At 46.9% G+C, this 17393-nt stretch overlaps 1 protein-coding gene across 1 annotated transcript in view; it reads right to left on the reverse strand.

Moving 5' to 3' along the window:
• The window catches only part of LOC115460380 (mitogen-activated protein kinase 15-like), a 175080-nt gene that overhangs the window by 8519 nt on the left and 149168 nt on the right, over positions 1-17393 (reverse strand). Inside the window, exon 14 of the mRNA XM_030190164.1 lies at positions 15786-15790. Within this exon, the coding sequence (XP_030046024.1) occupies positions 15786-15790 (5 nt within the window). The remainder of the gene's footprint in view (positions 1-15785; positions 15791-17393) is intronic.

The following is a 17393-nucleotide window of genomic DNA, read 5'->3' on the forward strand; positions in this document are numbered from 1 at the left end:
AAAATTATCAGGTATGATACATAATTTTACCTTCCATATCATCAAGCTGATCAATCCATAGACTGGTGGGATGTACCGAAGCAGTACTCACCCAGGGCGGGACATTGAAATCCCTGACCTCAACACTGAAGCTCCAAACCGGGCCTCCGCCCGTGCAGCCACAGTCAAGCGGTAATGCTTGGAGAATGTATGAGCCGAAGCCCAAGTTGCCGCCTTGCATATCTCTTCCAAGGAGACGGACCTGGCCTCTGCCATCGAGGCCGCCTGAGCTCTAGTGGAGTGAGCCTTCAGCTGGATAGGCGGCACCTTCCCCGCGGCCACATAAGCCGCTGCAATGGCTTCCTTGACCCATCTTGCCACTGTAGGCTTAGCAGCCTGCAGACCCTTACGAGGACCTGCAAACAGGACAAACAGATGATCCGATTTCCGGAACTCATTGGTCACTTCCAAGTATCTGATGATGACTCGTCTCACATCCAGATATTTAAGAGCAGAGTACTCCTCTGGGTAGTCCTCCCTACGAAAGGAAGGGAGACAGAGCTGCTGATTCACATGGAAGCGAGAAACAATCTTGGGCAGGAAGGAAGGCACTGTGCGAATAGTCACTCCTGCCTCAGTGAACTGCAGAAAGGGCTCTCGACATGAGAGCTGCCTGGAGCTCGGAAACTCTTCTGGCTGAAGTGATAGCCACCAAAAAGACTGCTTTCAACGTCAGGTCTTTCAGAGATGCCCTCGACAAGGATTCAAAAGGCGGCTTCTGCAATGCTCTTAGCACCAGGTTGAGATTCCACGCAGGCACCACATGAGTGCAGAGGAGGGCGCAGGTGATTAACTCCCTTGAGAAAGCGCACCACATCTGGCTGCGAAGCCAGGGAAGCACCCTTCAGGCGGCCCCTGAAGCAAGCCAGAGCCGCTACCTGGACTTTAAGGGAACTGAGCGACAGGCCTTTCTCCAGACCTTCTTGCAGGAACGCCAACACTGAAGAAATTGGAGCAGTGAAGGGAGAAAGTGAGCCTGCTTCACACCACGCTGCAAATATACGCCAAACCCTGGCGTAAGCAGTAGAAGTAGAGCGCTTCCTCGCTCTCAGCATAGTGGCGATGACCTTGTCTGAGAAGCCCTTCTTTCTCAGACGCTGCCGCTCAATAGCCAGGCCGTAAGACCAAAGGGGGAGGGATCCTCCATCACCACGGGACCCTGATGCAACAGGCCCTGCTCCACTGGCAGCCGCAGATGATCGTCGACTGAGAGCCTGATCAAGTCCGCATACCAGGGACGTCTGGGCCAATCCGGACCCACCAGGATTACCCTGCCGGGATGCTTTGCCACCCGGTCTAGCACCCTGCCCAACATGGGCCAGGGCGGGAACACATAGAGAAGCTCTTGTGTCGGCCACTGTTGGAGAAGAGCATCTACTCCCAGGGATCGAGGGTCCCGTCCTCTGCTGAAAAAGCGCGGCACTTGGCAATTGGCCGATGACGCCATCAGATCTAGGCTCGGCTGGCCCCAGCGCTTCGTGATGTCCAAGAACGCCTGAGCAGATAGCTGCCACTCTCCGGGCTCCAAAGTATGGCGACTGAGAAAGTCCGCCTTGACATTCATGACTCCGGCAATGTGGGCCGCTGACAGCTGTCTCCAGGTTCGCTTCCTGCCCACTGGCATAGATTCATAGCCTCCTTGGCTAGAGGGGCGCTCTTGGTACCTCCCTGGCGGTTGACATAGGCCACAGCAGTGGCATTGTCCGACAGGACCCGTACTGGCTTCAACGCCAGTACCGGGATGAACTCTAAAAGCGCCAACCGAATGGCTCTGAGTTCCAGGAGGTTGATAGACCACTTTGCCTCTGCAGGAGACCAGAGCCCCTGCGCTGTCCTTCCCAAGCAGTGGGCTCCCTAGCCCGTACAAAGAGGCGTCCGTCGTGACGACAATCCACTCCTGGGGTCACCAGAGGCATTCCCGCAGACAACTTGTCTGTCTGCATCCACCAGCTCAGCGCCTTGCGCACTGCTGGGTCCAAGGGAAGGCGCACAGCATAATCCTCCGACATCGGAGTCCAGCGCTGCAGCAGAGAGTGTTGTAGTGGTCTCATATGAGCCCTGGCCCAGGGCACTACTTCCATCGTGGCCATCATAGAGCCCAACAGCTGCACATAGTCCCAAGCCCGAAGAGGAGAGGCTACTAGGAACTGGTCCACCTGAGCCTGAAGCTTGACAATCCGATTGTCTGGCAGGAACACTCTGCCCACTTGGGTGTCGAATCGAACTCCCAGATACTCCAGGTACTGAGTCGGGCGCAGCTGGCTCTTCTTCCAGTTGATGATCCATCCCAGGGAGCTCAAAAGAGCAACTACCCGGTCCACAGCTTTGCCGCACTCTGCATAAGAGGGGGCTCGGATCAACCAGTCGTCCAGATAAGGATGGACTTGTACTCCTTCCTTTCGCAGGAAGGCCGCTATGACCACCATTACTTTGGAAAAGGTCCGCGGAGCAGTAGCCAACCCGAACGGGAGGGCTCTGAACTGGAAGTGTCGTCCCAGGACTGCAAAACGCAGAAAGCGTTGGTGAGGAGGCCAGATGGGAATATGCAGGTACGCTTCCTTGATGTCCAAGGAATGCCAAGTAACTCTCCTGCCTTCACTGCCGCTATAACAGAGCGGAGAGTCTCCATGCGAAAGTGCCGCACTTTCAAGGCCCGATTGACCCCTTTGAGGTCGAGGATAGGCCGGACAGAACCTCCTTTCTTTGGTACCACAAAGTAAATGGAGTAACGTCCCTTGCCAATCTGATTTTCTGGCACCGGAATGACCGCCCCCAGGCGGATCAGGTTGTCCAAGGTCTGCTGCACTGCCACAGCTTTGACCGGAGACTTGCAGGGAGAGAGTACAAACCCGTCTCTTAAGGGTCGGCAGAACTCTAGCTTGTAGCCGTCTCTGATGACTTCCAGCACCCAAGCGTCTGAAGTTATTGTGGTCCACTCGCCCAGAAACGAGGACAGCCGTCCTCCAATCTGCACTGGGGCGTGGACCAAGGCCCCGTCATTGGGTATGAGACCCTGGGGGAGGACCGGAGGGAGCACCTCCGGGACGGCGGTCTCTGCGAAAGGAATGCTGCTTGGGGGAGAAATTCCTCTTGAAGGAAAAGGGGGCAGAGGAGCCCGACCTCCCGGGCGGTACCGACGGGCTTCCTGAAACCGTCCTTTGGAGGAACCGGGGCGGGCACCATTGGCCCGAGCCCTGACCTCTGGTAACTTCTTGCCCTTAGACGTGCCGAGATTGGTCACGTTTTGTCCAGCTCGACCCCAAAGAGCAGCTTGCCTTTAAAAGGCAATCTAGCCAGGCGGGATTTAGAGGCGTGGTCAGCAGACCAATGTTTCAGCCAAAGCCACCGCCGCGCAGAGACTGTCTGAGCCATGCCTTTAGCTGAGGCTCTCAAGACATCATACAGCAAGTCTGCCAAATAGGCTAAGCCCGATTCCAGGGCCGGCCAATCATCCCTCAAGGAATGATCCGAGGGGGAAGCCCGCTGCACCATAGTCAGGCACGCCCTGGCCACATAGGAACCGCAAACCGAGGCCTGCAAACTTAAAGCAGTCGCCTCAAAGGACGACCTTAAGGCCACCTCCAATCTTCTGTCTTGGGCGTCCTTTAGGGCCGTGCCACCTTCCACCGGCAAAGCCGTTTTCTTAGTCACCGCAGTGATTAAAGAATCCACGGTAGGCCACAGATAGGCCTCACGTTCACTTTCAGGTAAAGGATAGAGGCGGGACATAGCCCTAGCCACTTTGAGGCTCGCTTCCGGGACATCCCATTGAGCCGAAATTAAGGTGTGCATGGCATCATGCACGTGGAAGGTTCTAGGCGGGCGCTTCGTCCCCAGCATAATGGCAGAGCCAACAGGGGCTGAGGGAGAGATGTCCTCCGGAGAGGAAATCTTCAAAATGCCCATGGCCTGCACTAACAGGTTGGGCAAATCCTCTGAGCTAAAAAGCCGCGCTGCAGAGGGGTCATCCGCTCCAACCGAGCGGGGATCCGTCTCCTCCAAGGAATCCGCAAAGACCGTTGGGAGAACTCAGATACGCTGCCCTCATCTACATCGGAGGACACAAAGTCCTCCAAGGCCTGGGAATCAACCCGAGGGCGTTTACCTCCGGGGACCTCAACCTCTTTACCAGACGAGGGAGCAGGGGCAGCGTTTTGCATAAGGAAGGCCTGATGCAGCAGCAAAACAAACTCAGGGGAGAAACCCCCCAGACTGTGCACTTCCGCAGCCTGGGCTACAGCCCTAGACGCACTCTCAACCGGCGCTCGCAAGAGCGGGGGAGAGACATGCTGCGCATCCAAGATGGCGTCCGGCGCGACACTCCGCGAAGGAGCCGCGCGGGAAGAACGGCGCTTAACTTTAGCCGTTTTGGTGCCGTCGCCCAAATTAAGGGCGTCCATGGCATTAATGTCTCCCTCAAGGGCGGCCCAAGAAGAAGCCGTCCGAGCCGCGTGGCCGGCCAAGATGGCGGAGGCGAGTAGCGGGGGATGGGCGTTTATGGCGGGAAAAACCGCCACGCCGGAGGAAGGACCGGGTCACTCGTCGGTCATGAAACTGTCACCCAACAAGGGCGAATCAGATTTTAAGACCCCCGCATCCCCTCCAGAAGCGCCGAAGCGATCCGGGGAGCGACTTGCGCCCTCGCCCTCCGACGCCATATGCCACGTGGAGAACAATCGGGGAACCCCCTGCCCGCTATAAAAAGGTAAAAATTACCTGCTTCCCGCTCCGAGCTGTAACGACCTGGTGTCCCAGTGAGTATGCTGCAATAAACGTTTAAATAAACGTCGAAATAAACGCCTTTAAGGACGTTCAAAATCTTTTTTTTTTTTTTTTTTTTTAACGGAGCCAGTGGGAGGGGGAGAAAAGGAGGGACCTGGCGCCACCAGGTTTGCACTTGCTCAAGAAGAGCCCTCAACCCCAGGCACTCAACAAAACCTAAAAATTAGGCTTGGAGGCCTAGCCAGAGCTGCTGCTGTGTGTGACCACCACCTGCTGAGATAGAGAACATACTGAGGAGTTTCCGGCAGCACATGACCACATATAGGGAGGCAAAAGGATTGCTCTCTATCTCCACCTGCTGGTAGATGGACACAACCCACCAGTCTATGGATTGATCAGCTTGATGATATGGAACCTCTCTTCCTCGGTTGTACTTCACCATCTCGGCTAAAGGTGCATACAAAATTCCCATTTACTTTCCTCCAGCACGTCCACCTTTCTCATGTTTCACTCTAAAGCTCTAGAATAACTGAGACACCCAGCAAGAGTAGTATGGTTGCTGCAAGAAAATTCAGGCTCCTGTGTCCCTTGCACAGTCTGCCAGGCAGATCTGGAAATGTCTCTATATAATTAGGAAACTTACAGCCTGCCAGAAAGACCCAACTACTAGTTTGATTCTTATATCCTAATGATTTCAATAATCACATTTTCTAGGGAACCTCCTGGGTCCCCTTATGCATCCAGGTATCATTTTTATTTTTTTGTTACATTTGTACCCCGTGCTTTCCCACTCATGGCAGGCTCAATGCAGCTTAGGCTCAATGCAGCTTACATATTGTATACAGGTACTTATTTGTACCTGGGGCAACGGAGGGTTAAGTGACTTGCCCACAGTCACAAGGAGCTGCCTGTGCCTGAAGTGGGAATCGAACTCAGTTCCTCAGTCCCCCAGGACCAAAGTCCACCACCCTAACCACTAGGCCACTCCACTCCTCATAACTTGTATGGCAACAAAACAGCTGTGGAGACTCATTTTCTCAGAGATTTATTAGAAAAATAGAGATGCCAACAGTATATAAGAACAAGGTAATTACAGTTAGCAGCAGTTTTGTTTTCAGGCCAAGTACCTGAAAGTGTGGAGGGTGGCCAACTTAACATAAGTATTTAAATAAGGGTTCCAGGGGTTATCCAGGAAACTAAAGGCTGATGGGCCTGATATCAGAGCTAGGCAAAATGGTAGAAACTATTATAAAGAGCAAAATTACTGAACATATAAATAATCATGGCTTAATGTGACAAAAGCAACACAGATTTAGCCAAGAAAGTCTTGTGTCACCAAGCTGAACAACACTAGAGAACAGGCAAAAGAATGTGCCAAGAGAAATACAGGTTATTTCAAAATTAAAAAAAAAAGACTAAAAGCAATAGTGATGTCAATACATCTGGCCTTGGATCCAGAGAAAATTAAACGCTCATAAACAACCTGACACGTTTTGGCACTGATGCCACATTAGAGGTCTGTAAACCACTTTTCCAAAACTGAAGCATTAATCAAAATGAAGAGAAATAGCTATGGAGCAAACAAGGAAAAGGAAACCCCAAATAAAGAAAACCAGAAAATGTACTATAATAAAACTGAGGATGAAGCCCCTGTAACCACCAGAAGGAAGGAACAGGGCTTTCTCCATGATTTCTTAAGCATATCAGTTCAAAGGAAACGGAACTCTCACACTTCCATTCTCTAGGATGCCATCTTTTAAACGCTGGCTGCCACAGGTTTTTTATATTCAGCACTGAGCCGTACTTCCCTTAATCCTTTCAGTGGAGCACTGCACAAAAGGCGCAAATCCTGACAACCCTTTTTTGGACATAGTTATGTATCTCCTATCTGAAGTGGGGAGTACAGAAAGATGGGTCTTCAAGTTAAGACCATATGGTTCCACAGTATTTAACACAAACACTGAACAACAACACTTCCCCTGATCAATTATTTTTAATATCTTTAAGATATTTTTGAGCTGGTTTTGAAATAAAATTTTGTAACAAAGATGATTGGTTGGTTCAAGTTATATGATTTAATGTTAGTGTCCTATTTAAAGCACTGCCATGTTGACAAGTTGGTAAGCAGCAGGGCCGTCAAGGGGGGGGGGGGGCAATATTCCCCAGACCTGGTGCTGCCACCGCAGGAGGAGTCATTTAAGGTTGTTTGCCCCAGGCCTGGCTTTGTCTCTCGGCAGCCCTGGTAAGGAGAACTTTGTTCATATCTGCTAATTTCCTTTCCTTTAGTTCTGCTAGACCAATCAAGACAAATGTTGTGCTTCCCACTGACAGAGGCAGAGAATACAGTTTCAGTGATGTTATCTACCCTTAAGGATGGTGTGGACCTGACCCCACCAGTATACACCTTACAAAGAAGTTGCTTTGTAAGGTGTAACCTCATTCAAACAAATAGGCTAAAACCATGAACATAATCTCTCCTCCCCAATTGAGCAGTATTTCAACTGTACAGTGCCAGCAAAATGGGCAAGGATCCTGATTCTTTCATACCAACAATAAAAAAGGATGCATGGGTGAGACCTGGACTGATCTAGAAGAACTAACGGAATGGAAATTAGCAAATAAGAACAAATTTCACCTTCCTTAGAATCCTGTTAGACCTGTCCAAGTGGGATGTTCCCAAGCTTCACTGATCTGCGATGAAGTCCTCCCTAGTATGGAAATTCAACTGGAATGTTTAATGAAGGAATGCAGCAAAGACCTAATACAGTGCGCCCACAGGGCAGAAGCTACCACCTTAGTACTCAGCAGATAACCCAGCTCTGGATACTACTTCTTCCTTACACAAGTCACTGCCCAGCACAAAGAGATGAGCTGACTTTACATTTCATCACATGTTCTTTGGGTCTAATTCCGGGTGATCGAGATTCAGGACTTAGTTGGCATCCCGAATTTTACACAATCCATTTGCTGGAAGCAGGATACTGGGCTAGACTGACCCTGTTAAAATCCAGGAAACCCTCAAAGAGAAAACCATTACCTTGGTACTCTCCAACATTAAGCTCAAGAAAGAGTGAATGTATGAGGTTAAAAAGAAAATGGCAGAAGACTGGGAACCGCAAGAAAAAGCAAATGAACTTATGGAAAAAGAAACAAAAGTGAACAGTCATCTTTAGTTCCTGACAATCTGCAAGAAGAATGACATCATTCAAAAATCCTTTGGCTACTACTTACAATTCTGACTATACAGAGAAACTAAGAAATGAACTTATACATCAACTCTACAAGAAGAAGAAAATGATAAAAATCCAAAAGGATGAAATCATGAGGAACATGGAGGAACTACATTCACACCGTATGAGCCAACTTAAGGAGGACCTGCAGAACATCCAAGGAGAAAAACAATACATCGCTACCAGCAAAAAAGAAATAAAGCTGTCTTCTCTCCTGCAGAATCACAGAGAGAAAAACAGCTTATCGTGGAGCAGAAACAGAACTGCAGAACTAACATTCCTAGACAACTTGGATACACTTTCCAATCCATCTGAGGTATGTGAAAATCAGAGCCCAAACAAACCAAGAAATCAGGGAAGTCTGCAGAGACTCTGTAGACAAACCACTGATCACACTATTGGAGATACAGATCAAATGGGGATAGTAAACCTCTCAAACCATCAATTATCACAGCATGAAGTCTTTATACTCTCCAAAGGACTTTCATTTTGCCCATCCAGCAAGCTGGATGAAATTCAGTTATACTCAGACCTGGAAGAATTCTTCAGAAAACTGCACCTGAAGGCACATTTTCACAACAAAGGAACTCCCAACAGACCGGAATACAGTTTTAGACAAAAGAACACTTATTTCACCCCATAGGATGGAAAAAACAACAAGCTGGACAACTAAATAGAAAGCTTCAGAAGTAGGGTAAAATCACAACTTTCCAGCAAACAAAAGAAAATTCTGTACAATCTTACTCCCCAGTAAAAGCGGCCATAAGAACTCTACAAACTAACCAACGCATTATCATCAAACCCACAGACAAAGGAGGCTCAGTGGTGATTATGGACACAAAAAAATACATTGGGCACAGACAGCTCTCAGACAATACATACTACAGGAAACTAACTGAGGATCCCACACAGGATTATACAAAGCAGCTGAAAGACCTTATCAGAACATTTCCTAAACAAGTACAGCCACATCTGAAGAAACTCATACCAAACCAGTCTTCTGTGGGCACATTCTACATGCTACCCAAAATCTACAAACCTGGAAACCCTGGCAGACCAATCATATCGGGTATTGGCACACTTATGGAGGAAATATCTGGACTCATAGAGGGGATTCTCAAACCTCTCGTGCACAACAAAAAACAGCTTCATACAAGACACCACAGATTTTCTGAATAAATTGAAAAATATCAAGCAATTACCACCAAGTAGTTTATGTGAGTGCAATGTCTAAAACAAATTGTTGACCACAATATCTAGCTTAGTCAGAAGTGCAAAGTTCCATGAACTGGCACTAGTATTTTGGCAAACTGCTTGCTTCAGAGAATTTCATGCTTCACAGATCTCCCAGCAAACTCTTGGATCTCAAGACTTCCAAAAGTCAACCTTCAACCCTACAAGTAAATTTAATTTATAGGTACAATTCCAGACACAATGCAAGCAATCCCTGATGCTTCACATCCTCATAATTGACTTCTCATGACGTTCATAGGCAAGGCCTAATTACAGATGTTAGGTCATGTGATTGCTGCTGTACATGTGGTCCTGCTTGCCTACTAAAAGATGAGAAGGCTTCACTGGGATCTCAAATTCCTGTGGAGTTAACATACCCAACCATTATCATTTCCACTTTGGCCTTCAGTTAGGCTACAGACTATACTGTACTAGTGCAATTCCCAAACTGTCCTTACCACAGGTGTTCCCTTTACTCTGCTGGAATATCACTGTTTTCTAACCGATGCTTCCAACAATGAGTGGGGCATTCCTTTGGACTCCAGCCTTTTCCAGAGAGCCTATTTGAAAGTCTCAGACTTCTCCGTATCAATCATCTGGAGCATCAGCCTCTTTTGAGAGTTTGTCCACCACCTATGAGACTACTTGATAGTTCAATTAGACAACCAAATTCCCATGTTTTATATCAACAAGCTAAGAATGGTACTCCACCTTTGCCAGGAAGCAGCAAAATATGAGACTATGTCATTGTCAGTTGCATTCAGATAAAAGCTGCTTATCATCCTGGAATGCAGACCAAGTAGTAGACAAGTCTAAGAGAGTTTTTCAGCTCCACAAGTTGTCCCTGCACTGGGAAACTGTCTACAGCATATTTCAGTCTTAGGAATACTCTAAATAGAACTTTTCACAAGTAATGAAAACACAGAACTACTACTTTGTAATGTCAGATACCTGCTAGACAATGTCAAAATATACCGTCAGAATAGTACTGTGGTTACAGGCCAGAACAAAATTGCTAACTTTCGACAGCCTAAGAAAACTTCGCTACCTTTTGCAATTAACCAAACAACTCTTCCCTTTGAAACACACATCTCAACTCACTCCTGTCCCAGTCATCTATATCAATGCTAGATCTGAGGGTAACAAGGCTCTCTTAATCAGGGATCTGCTAGAATCTTCAGATCTGGGCTTTCTGTTTATCTCAGAAACATAGCTTACAAAAGTTGATAGCCCGATACTGCCCCATATCTATCCACCCGGCTATGGTATTCTTCATTCTCCAAGACGGGGTAAAAAAGGAGGCGGACTTGTTCTTATCTTTAAGAGTTCTTTTCCACGTGTCTTTAGTTAGTTCTGGGGGTTTTCCCTGAACTGGAATACATGCTATGCAAATTCTGAGATGATTCAAAAGAAGCAAATCAAATCGCCCTAGTCCTCATTTACCATCCTCTGGGAGCTTGGCCAAGGGAGAACCACAACTTGTAGAGAATACTTCCTCTGCCATGTCACAATTCTCAAGGATTATCTTGCTGGGAGACTTAAACCTACACTTGGAGAATGATGCAGACACCAATGTCCACAACTTCAAATCATTCCTGAAGGATTGCGAACTAACTACATTCTCTGAGGATGCAACTCACGAAAAAGGACATATGTTAGACTTCATGACATCCTATCCTGATTAGTTCATTCAAATGGAAGCCAGTACCATGGTCTGAGCATTTCCAACTGGATATCACCACTGATATCTGTATGTCAAGCTTAACCAGACACAAGTCATCCAAACATTAAACTTCAATAAAATTTCATGGAAAAAACAAATCAACAAGGCCACTTTCTGGTCAGAGCTAACAGATTCCCTTACTACCTCATCTCCTACACATGGTTCGATCAAATCTCGCTGGGACACCAAGGTGAAAGCCATACTAGACAAAAAGGCTCCATTTACTACTAAAAAGGTTAAGGAAAAGAAATTTGCCATGGTTTACAGAGGAACTATCCATCCTAAAAAAGGAATGCCAACACCTTGAAAAGCAATGAAGAAAGAACAAAGATACTACTGATAAATCCAAATGGAAGTCAGCCTTCCAACACTACAAAAAGAAGGTAGTTGACTCAAAATGCCACTACTATAGCAGCCTAATAGGTCAAGATGATCTTGACAACAAAAAACTTTTCTCCTTAGTTAAAACACTAGCTTCCACTAATACACATTAACATTCACAGAAAACATGTCCCACCATCCAAGACCTTGCTGATAATTTCGCCAATAAGATCCTCCAAATTAGGTCTGAACTATCAAAGGCTACTCCAACAGAGGAAAATAGCCCAACCCGTAGTCCAGCCTTAATCGCCGCAGATCCTACAACCCAAGGACTCAAAACTGACCAAAACTGGAAATCTTTTCAATCACTGAGATCAATACTGCTGAAATGCTCCCGAGCCAACTGCTCCCTGGATCAATGCCCAAAACACCTACTCAAATCCATCCCTATGGAAGCAGTAAACAGGTTACTCAACTATCTCAATGAGCTGTTAAAAACTGGCTCTCTTCCTCCCGATATGGGCAAAATTATTCTCACTCCAGTACTGAAGGGATCAGGGCTAGACGTAACATTGCCAGCAAACTACTGCCCAGTGGCAAGCATACCCCTTTTTCACTAAACCATTAGAAACCTACATTAGTAAACAGCTTTCTTTTTATCTGGAAAAATTTTCCATTTTACACTGCTCACAATTTGGCTTCAGATCGTCACATAGTACGGAAACATTACTGCTAGTTCTAACTACATATGTCAAACAACACCTATGCAAAGACGACCAAGTAATTCTTCTCCAATTCGATATATCAGCGGCATTCGATGTGGTTGACCACACATTGCTACTCGAACGCCTGGATCAGATAGGAATAACAGGTGTGCTCCAATGGTTCAGTGAATTCCTTTCAAATCGAAGTTATTCTGTCAAGCAAAACAACCAACTTTCCAACTACTGGTCTACTAACTGCGGGGTCCCGCAGGGATCTCCCCTCTCACCGATCCTATTCAATCTCTTTGTCATCCCTTGCCTCAATACACCTGGGACTTAATGAACTACTATTATACTTCACAGATGACATCCTGCTTTTCTTACCAGTAACAGAATCAAACAATGATCCAACTCAGTCTGTAGCAAATGGTATGACTGCTGTTAGCACCTGGGCCCTGATCAATAAACAAATTGAATGCACAAAAAAACAAGGTTCTGTGGTTCTGAAATCAGGGAGTTGAGGTCCCATCATCGATACCTTTGTCCAATGGTCATAGCTTTACAGTCGAATCTGAAACCAGAGTATTAGGGGTCTTGTTTGATTCTTCACTCACCTTCTCTTCCCATATTAATCAGCTTTGGAAGAAAACACTATTCAAAATGAGGCAGCTACATCTAGTCAGACCATTAAGTACATAAGTAATGACATACTGGGAAAAGACCAAGGGTCCATCGAGCCCAGCATCCTGTCCACGACAGCGGCCAATCCAGGCCAAGGGCACCTGGCAAGCTTCCCAAACGTACAAACATTCTATACATGTTATTCCTGGAATTGTGGATTTTTCCCAAGTCCATTTAGTAGCGGTTTATGGACTTGTCCATTAAGAAACCGTCCAACCCCTTTTAAAACTCTGCTAAGCTAACCGCCTTCACCACTTTCTCCGGCAACGAATTCCAGAGTTTAATTATACGTTGGGTGAAGAAAACTTTTCTCCGATTTGTTCTAAATTTACTACACTGTAGTTTCATCGCATGCCTCCTAGTCCTAGTATTTTTGGAAAGCGTGAACAGACGCTTCACATCCACCTGTTCCACTCCACTCATTATTTTATATACCTCTATCATGTCTCCCCCTCAGCCGTCTCTTCTCCAAGCTGAATAGCCCTAGCCTCCTTAATCTTTCTTCATAGAGAAGTCGTCCCATCCCTGCTATCATTTTAGTCGCCCTTCGCTGCACCTTTTCCAATTCTACTATATCTTTCTTGAGATGCGGCGACCAGAATTGAACACAATACTCAAGGTGCGGTCGCACCATGGAGCGATACAATGGCATTATAACATCCTCACACCTGTTTTCCATACCTTTTCTAATAATACCCAACATTCTATTCGCTTTCCTAGTCGCAGCAGCACACTGAGCAGAAGGTTTCAGCGTATTATCGACGATGACACCCAGATCCCTTTCTTGGTCCGTAACTCCTAACGTGGAACCTTGCATGCCATAGCTATAATTCGGGTTCTTTTTTCCCACACGCATCACCTTGCACTTGCTCACATTAAACGTCATCTGCCATTTAGCCGCCCAGTCTCCCAGTCTCGTAAGGTCCTCTTGTAATTTTTCACAATCCTGTCGCGATTTAACAACTTTGAATAACTTTGTGTCATCAGCAAATTTAATTACCTCGCTAGTTACTCCCATCTCTAAATCATTTATAAATATATTAAAAAGCAGCGGTCCTAGCACGGACCCCTGAGGAACCCCACTAACTACCCTTCTCCATTGTGAATACTGACCATTTAACCCCACTCTCTGTTTCCTATCCTTCAACCAGTTTTTAATCCACAATAGGACATTTCCTCCTATCCCATGACCCTCCAATTTCCTCTGTAGCCTTTCAAGAGGTACCTTGTCAAATGCCTTTTGAAAATCCAGATACACAATATCAACCGGTTCCCTTTGTCCACATGTTTGTTTACTCCTTCGAAGAATTGAAGTAAATTGGTCAGGCAAGATTTCCCCACACAAAAGCCATGCTGACTTGGTCTCAGTAATCCATGTCCTCGGATGTGCTCTGTAATTTTGTTTTTAATAATAGCCTCTACCATTTTCCCCGGCACTGACGTCAGATTGTTTGACCAAAATGTCTTTGCACTACTAGTCCAAATGTTAGTCCTACCTCACTTGGATTACTGTAACGTTCTATTTCTTGGTACAGTCAATATCAGAAAAGGCTGCAAATCATACAGAATACAGCTGCAAGACTAATATACAGATTGACTAGTGTTTCGACTCATCAAAAAAAAAAATATTGCACTGGCTTCCCATAGTAGAAAAACTCAGGTTCAAAGCTGCTTGTTTAGTTTTTCAAATCTTACAGGGCTTCACCTCTGAACTGCTAAGAACACTTCACTATATCTGATCCAGTCTAAAAGACTGAAACAACAACTGATGCTAGAATCACCATTCCAAAAGACAATTAGAAAATCAGAAGATTTTCAGCTCTCTATTCCCCACACTTGGGAGTCAAAATATGGAACTTTCTACCTATTCCCATCAGAACAGAAAACAGCAACGTCAACCTCAGGAAGAGGCTAAAAACCTTTCTCTTCCCAAAGACTGCTTCATAATAATCCATCATGACTTCTACTTCCTAGTATCATCCATTATCTTTTCCTTTAATGTTTTTAATCTCATGCATTACACCAATGGTCTCTAATGTTTCTCATACTTCACACTAACACTATCTGCTTTTGTCTCACCTAGAATGTAAACCGAACTGAACCCTGGAAAGGTGACATTAGCGGTATACAAGAATTGGATTGACTTGAATTTTAGTGGTCAGCCTGCCCATCCTTGGATGAACCAATGAAGGATGACCTGGCAATTCTCCAGAGCTGGTCTTTATTGTGCACTAATCCCCCTCCCCCATCCAACTCAAAGTAAAGGCCCTGCGCAAATTCCAACAGATACCTGGTGCAACAATATCATAGTGCCCGACTGGTCTTGTCAGAGTTTCATATTCTCAACACTGTATCTTCATGCAGGCTTCATATTTCCCATCTTTAATCACTAAGAGGACTATCCTCTTATCCTACTCTCAAATAGCCAGCCCTCACAGCATGGAAATTGAGCAGCATTTAGCCTCCACTTTAAACATACCATCACCTATTCAAAGTATATTAGCTGCAGCAAGTACAAAGATTAGGGGACACTTGAAGTTATGTAAATACTTTAAAAACAAATAGGAGGAAATATTTTTTTCACTGAACAAATAGCTAGGCTCTAAAATTCATTGTAAGAGGCTGTGGTAACAGCAGTTAGCGTATCTGGGTTTAAAAAAGGTTTGGACAAGTTCCTGGAGGAAGTCCATAGTCTGCAACTGAAATAGACATAGGAGATAGGTAGCATGAAATGGTAAAATTATGTATCATACCTGATAATTTTCTTTCCATTAATCATAGCTGATCAATCCATAGACTGGTAGGTTGTGTCCATCTACCAGCAGGTGAAGATAGAGAGCAATCCTTTTGCCTCCCTATATGTGGTCATGTGCTGCCGGAAACTCCTCAGTATGTCGATATCAAAGCTCCATCCGCAGGACTCAGCACTTACAGAATTACACCCACAAAGGGACACTCTACCCAGCTCACCACCGCCGAAACGGGGGAGGGGAATTAACCCAGCTCATCCCCACACAAGTGGGGGAGGGGAATCCGTCCAGCTCATCCCCGCGGAGCGGGGGAGGGATACCACACCCGCCGATGCGGGGGGATCTGGCTTATCCTGCAACCGCAACCGCGGGAGGAGCTGACTGACCCTAACACCGCCGAAGCGGGAGGGGTACAAAGCTGCCCTACAGCCGCACGAAGCGGGAGGGAGCGCCGGCAGAATTTAGGTATCAATCCAGCCCCGTAAAATGGGGGGGGGGGAGAGGAATGCAGCAGCTCACTGTAACACAAAATCGTCTCAACTCCTGAAGAATCCAATTGAAAAAACTTGAACACGAAGTCCTCCTGAACAGGAACTGAAGACTAAACTTGCACCTGAAATGCAACCAGAATATAAACAGTACAGATATCTGTGAGGGGCTATGGATTGATCAGCTATGATTAATGGAAAGAAAATTATCAGGTATGATACATAATTTTACCTTCCATATCATCATGCTGATCAATCCATAGACTGGTGGGATGTACCGAAGCAGTACTCACCCAGGGCGGGACACAGAAATCCCTGACCGCAACACTGAAGCTCCAAACCGGGCCTCCGCCCGAGCAGCCACAGTCAAGCGGTAATGTCTGGAGAAGGTATGAGCCCATGCCCAAGTTGCCGCCCTACAAATCTCTTCCAAGGAGACGGACTCGGCCTCTGCCATCGAGGCCGCCTTCTAGTGGAGTGAGCCTTCAGCTGGATAGGCGGCACCTTCCATGCGGCCACATAAGCCGCTGCAATGGGTTCCTTCACCCATCGTGCCACTGTAGGCTTGGCAGCCTGCAGACCCTTACGAGGACCTGCGAACAGCACAAACAGATGATCCGACTTCCGGAATCATTGGTCACTTCCAAGTATCTGATGATGACTTGTCTCACATCTAAATATTTGAGAGGAGAGTACTCCTCCCTACGAAAGGAGGGTAGACAGAGCTGCTGATTCACATGGAAGCGAGGACCAATCTTGGGCAGGAAGGAAGGCACTGTGCGAATAGACACTCCTGCCTCAGTGAACTGCAGAAAGGGCTCTCGACATGATAGCACCTGGAGCTCGGAAACTCTTCTGGCTGAAGCGATAGCCACCAAAAGACTGCTTTCAACGTCAATTCTTTCAGAGATGCCCTTGACAAGGGTTCACAAGGCGGCTTCTGCAAGGCTCTTAGCACCAGATTGAGATTCCACGCAGTTACCACTGCGTGCAGAGGAGGGCGCAGGTGAATAACTCTCTTGAGAAAGCGCACCACATCTGGCTGCAATGCCAGGGAAACACCCTTCAGGTGACCCCTGAAGCAAGCAAGAGCCGCTACCTGGACCTTAAGGGAACTGAGCGACAGGCCTTTTTCCAGACCTTCTTGCAGGAACGCCAACACTGATGAAATTGGAGCAGTGAATGGAGAAAGTGAGCCTGCCTCACACCACGATGCAAAGGTACGCCAAACCCTGGCATAATCAGTAGAAGTAGAGCGCTTCCTCGCTCTGAGCATAGTGGTGATGACCTTGTCTGAGCAGCTCTGCTTGCTCCGACGCTGCCGCTCAATAGCCAGGCCATAAGACCAAAGGGGGAGGGATCCTCCATCACCACGGGACCCTGATGCAACAGGCCCCGCTCCGCTGGCATCTGCAGAGGTCCGTCCACTGAGAGCCTGATCAAGTCCGCATACCAGGGACGTCTGGGCCAATCCGGACTCACCAGGATTATCCCGCCCGGAT

The sequence above is a fragment of the Microcaecilia unicolor genome, chromosome 1, assembly GCF_901765095.1.
Source record: "Microcaecilia unicolor chromosome 1, aMicUni1.1, whole genome shotgun sequence".
NCBI classification, from domain to species: Eukaryota; Metazoa; Chordata; class Amphibia; order Gymnophiona; family Siphonopidae; genus Microcaecilia; species Microcaecilia unicolor.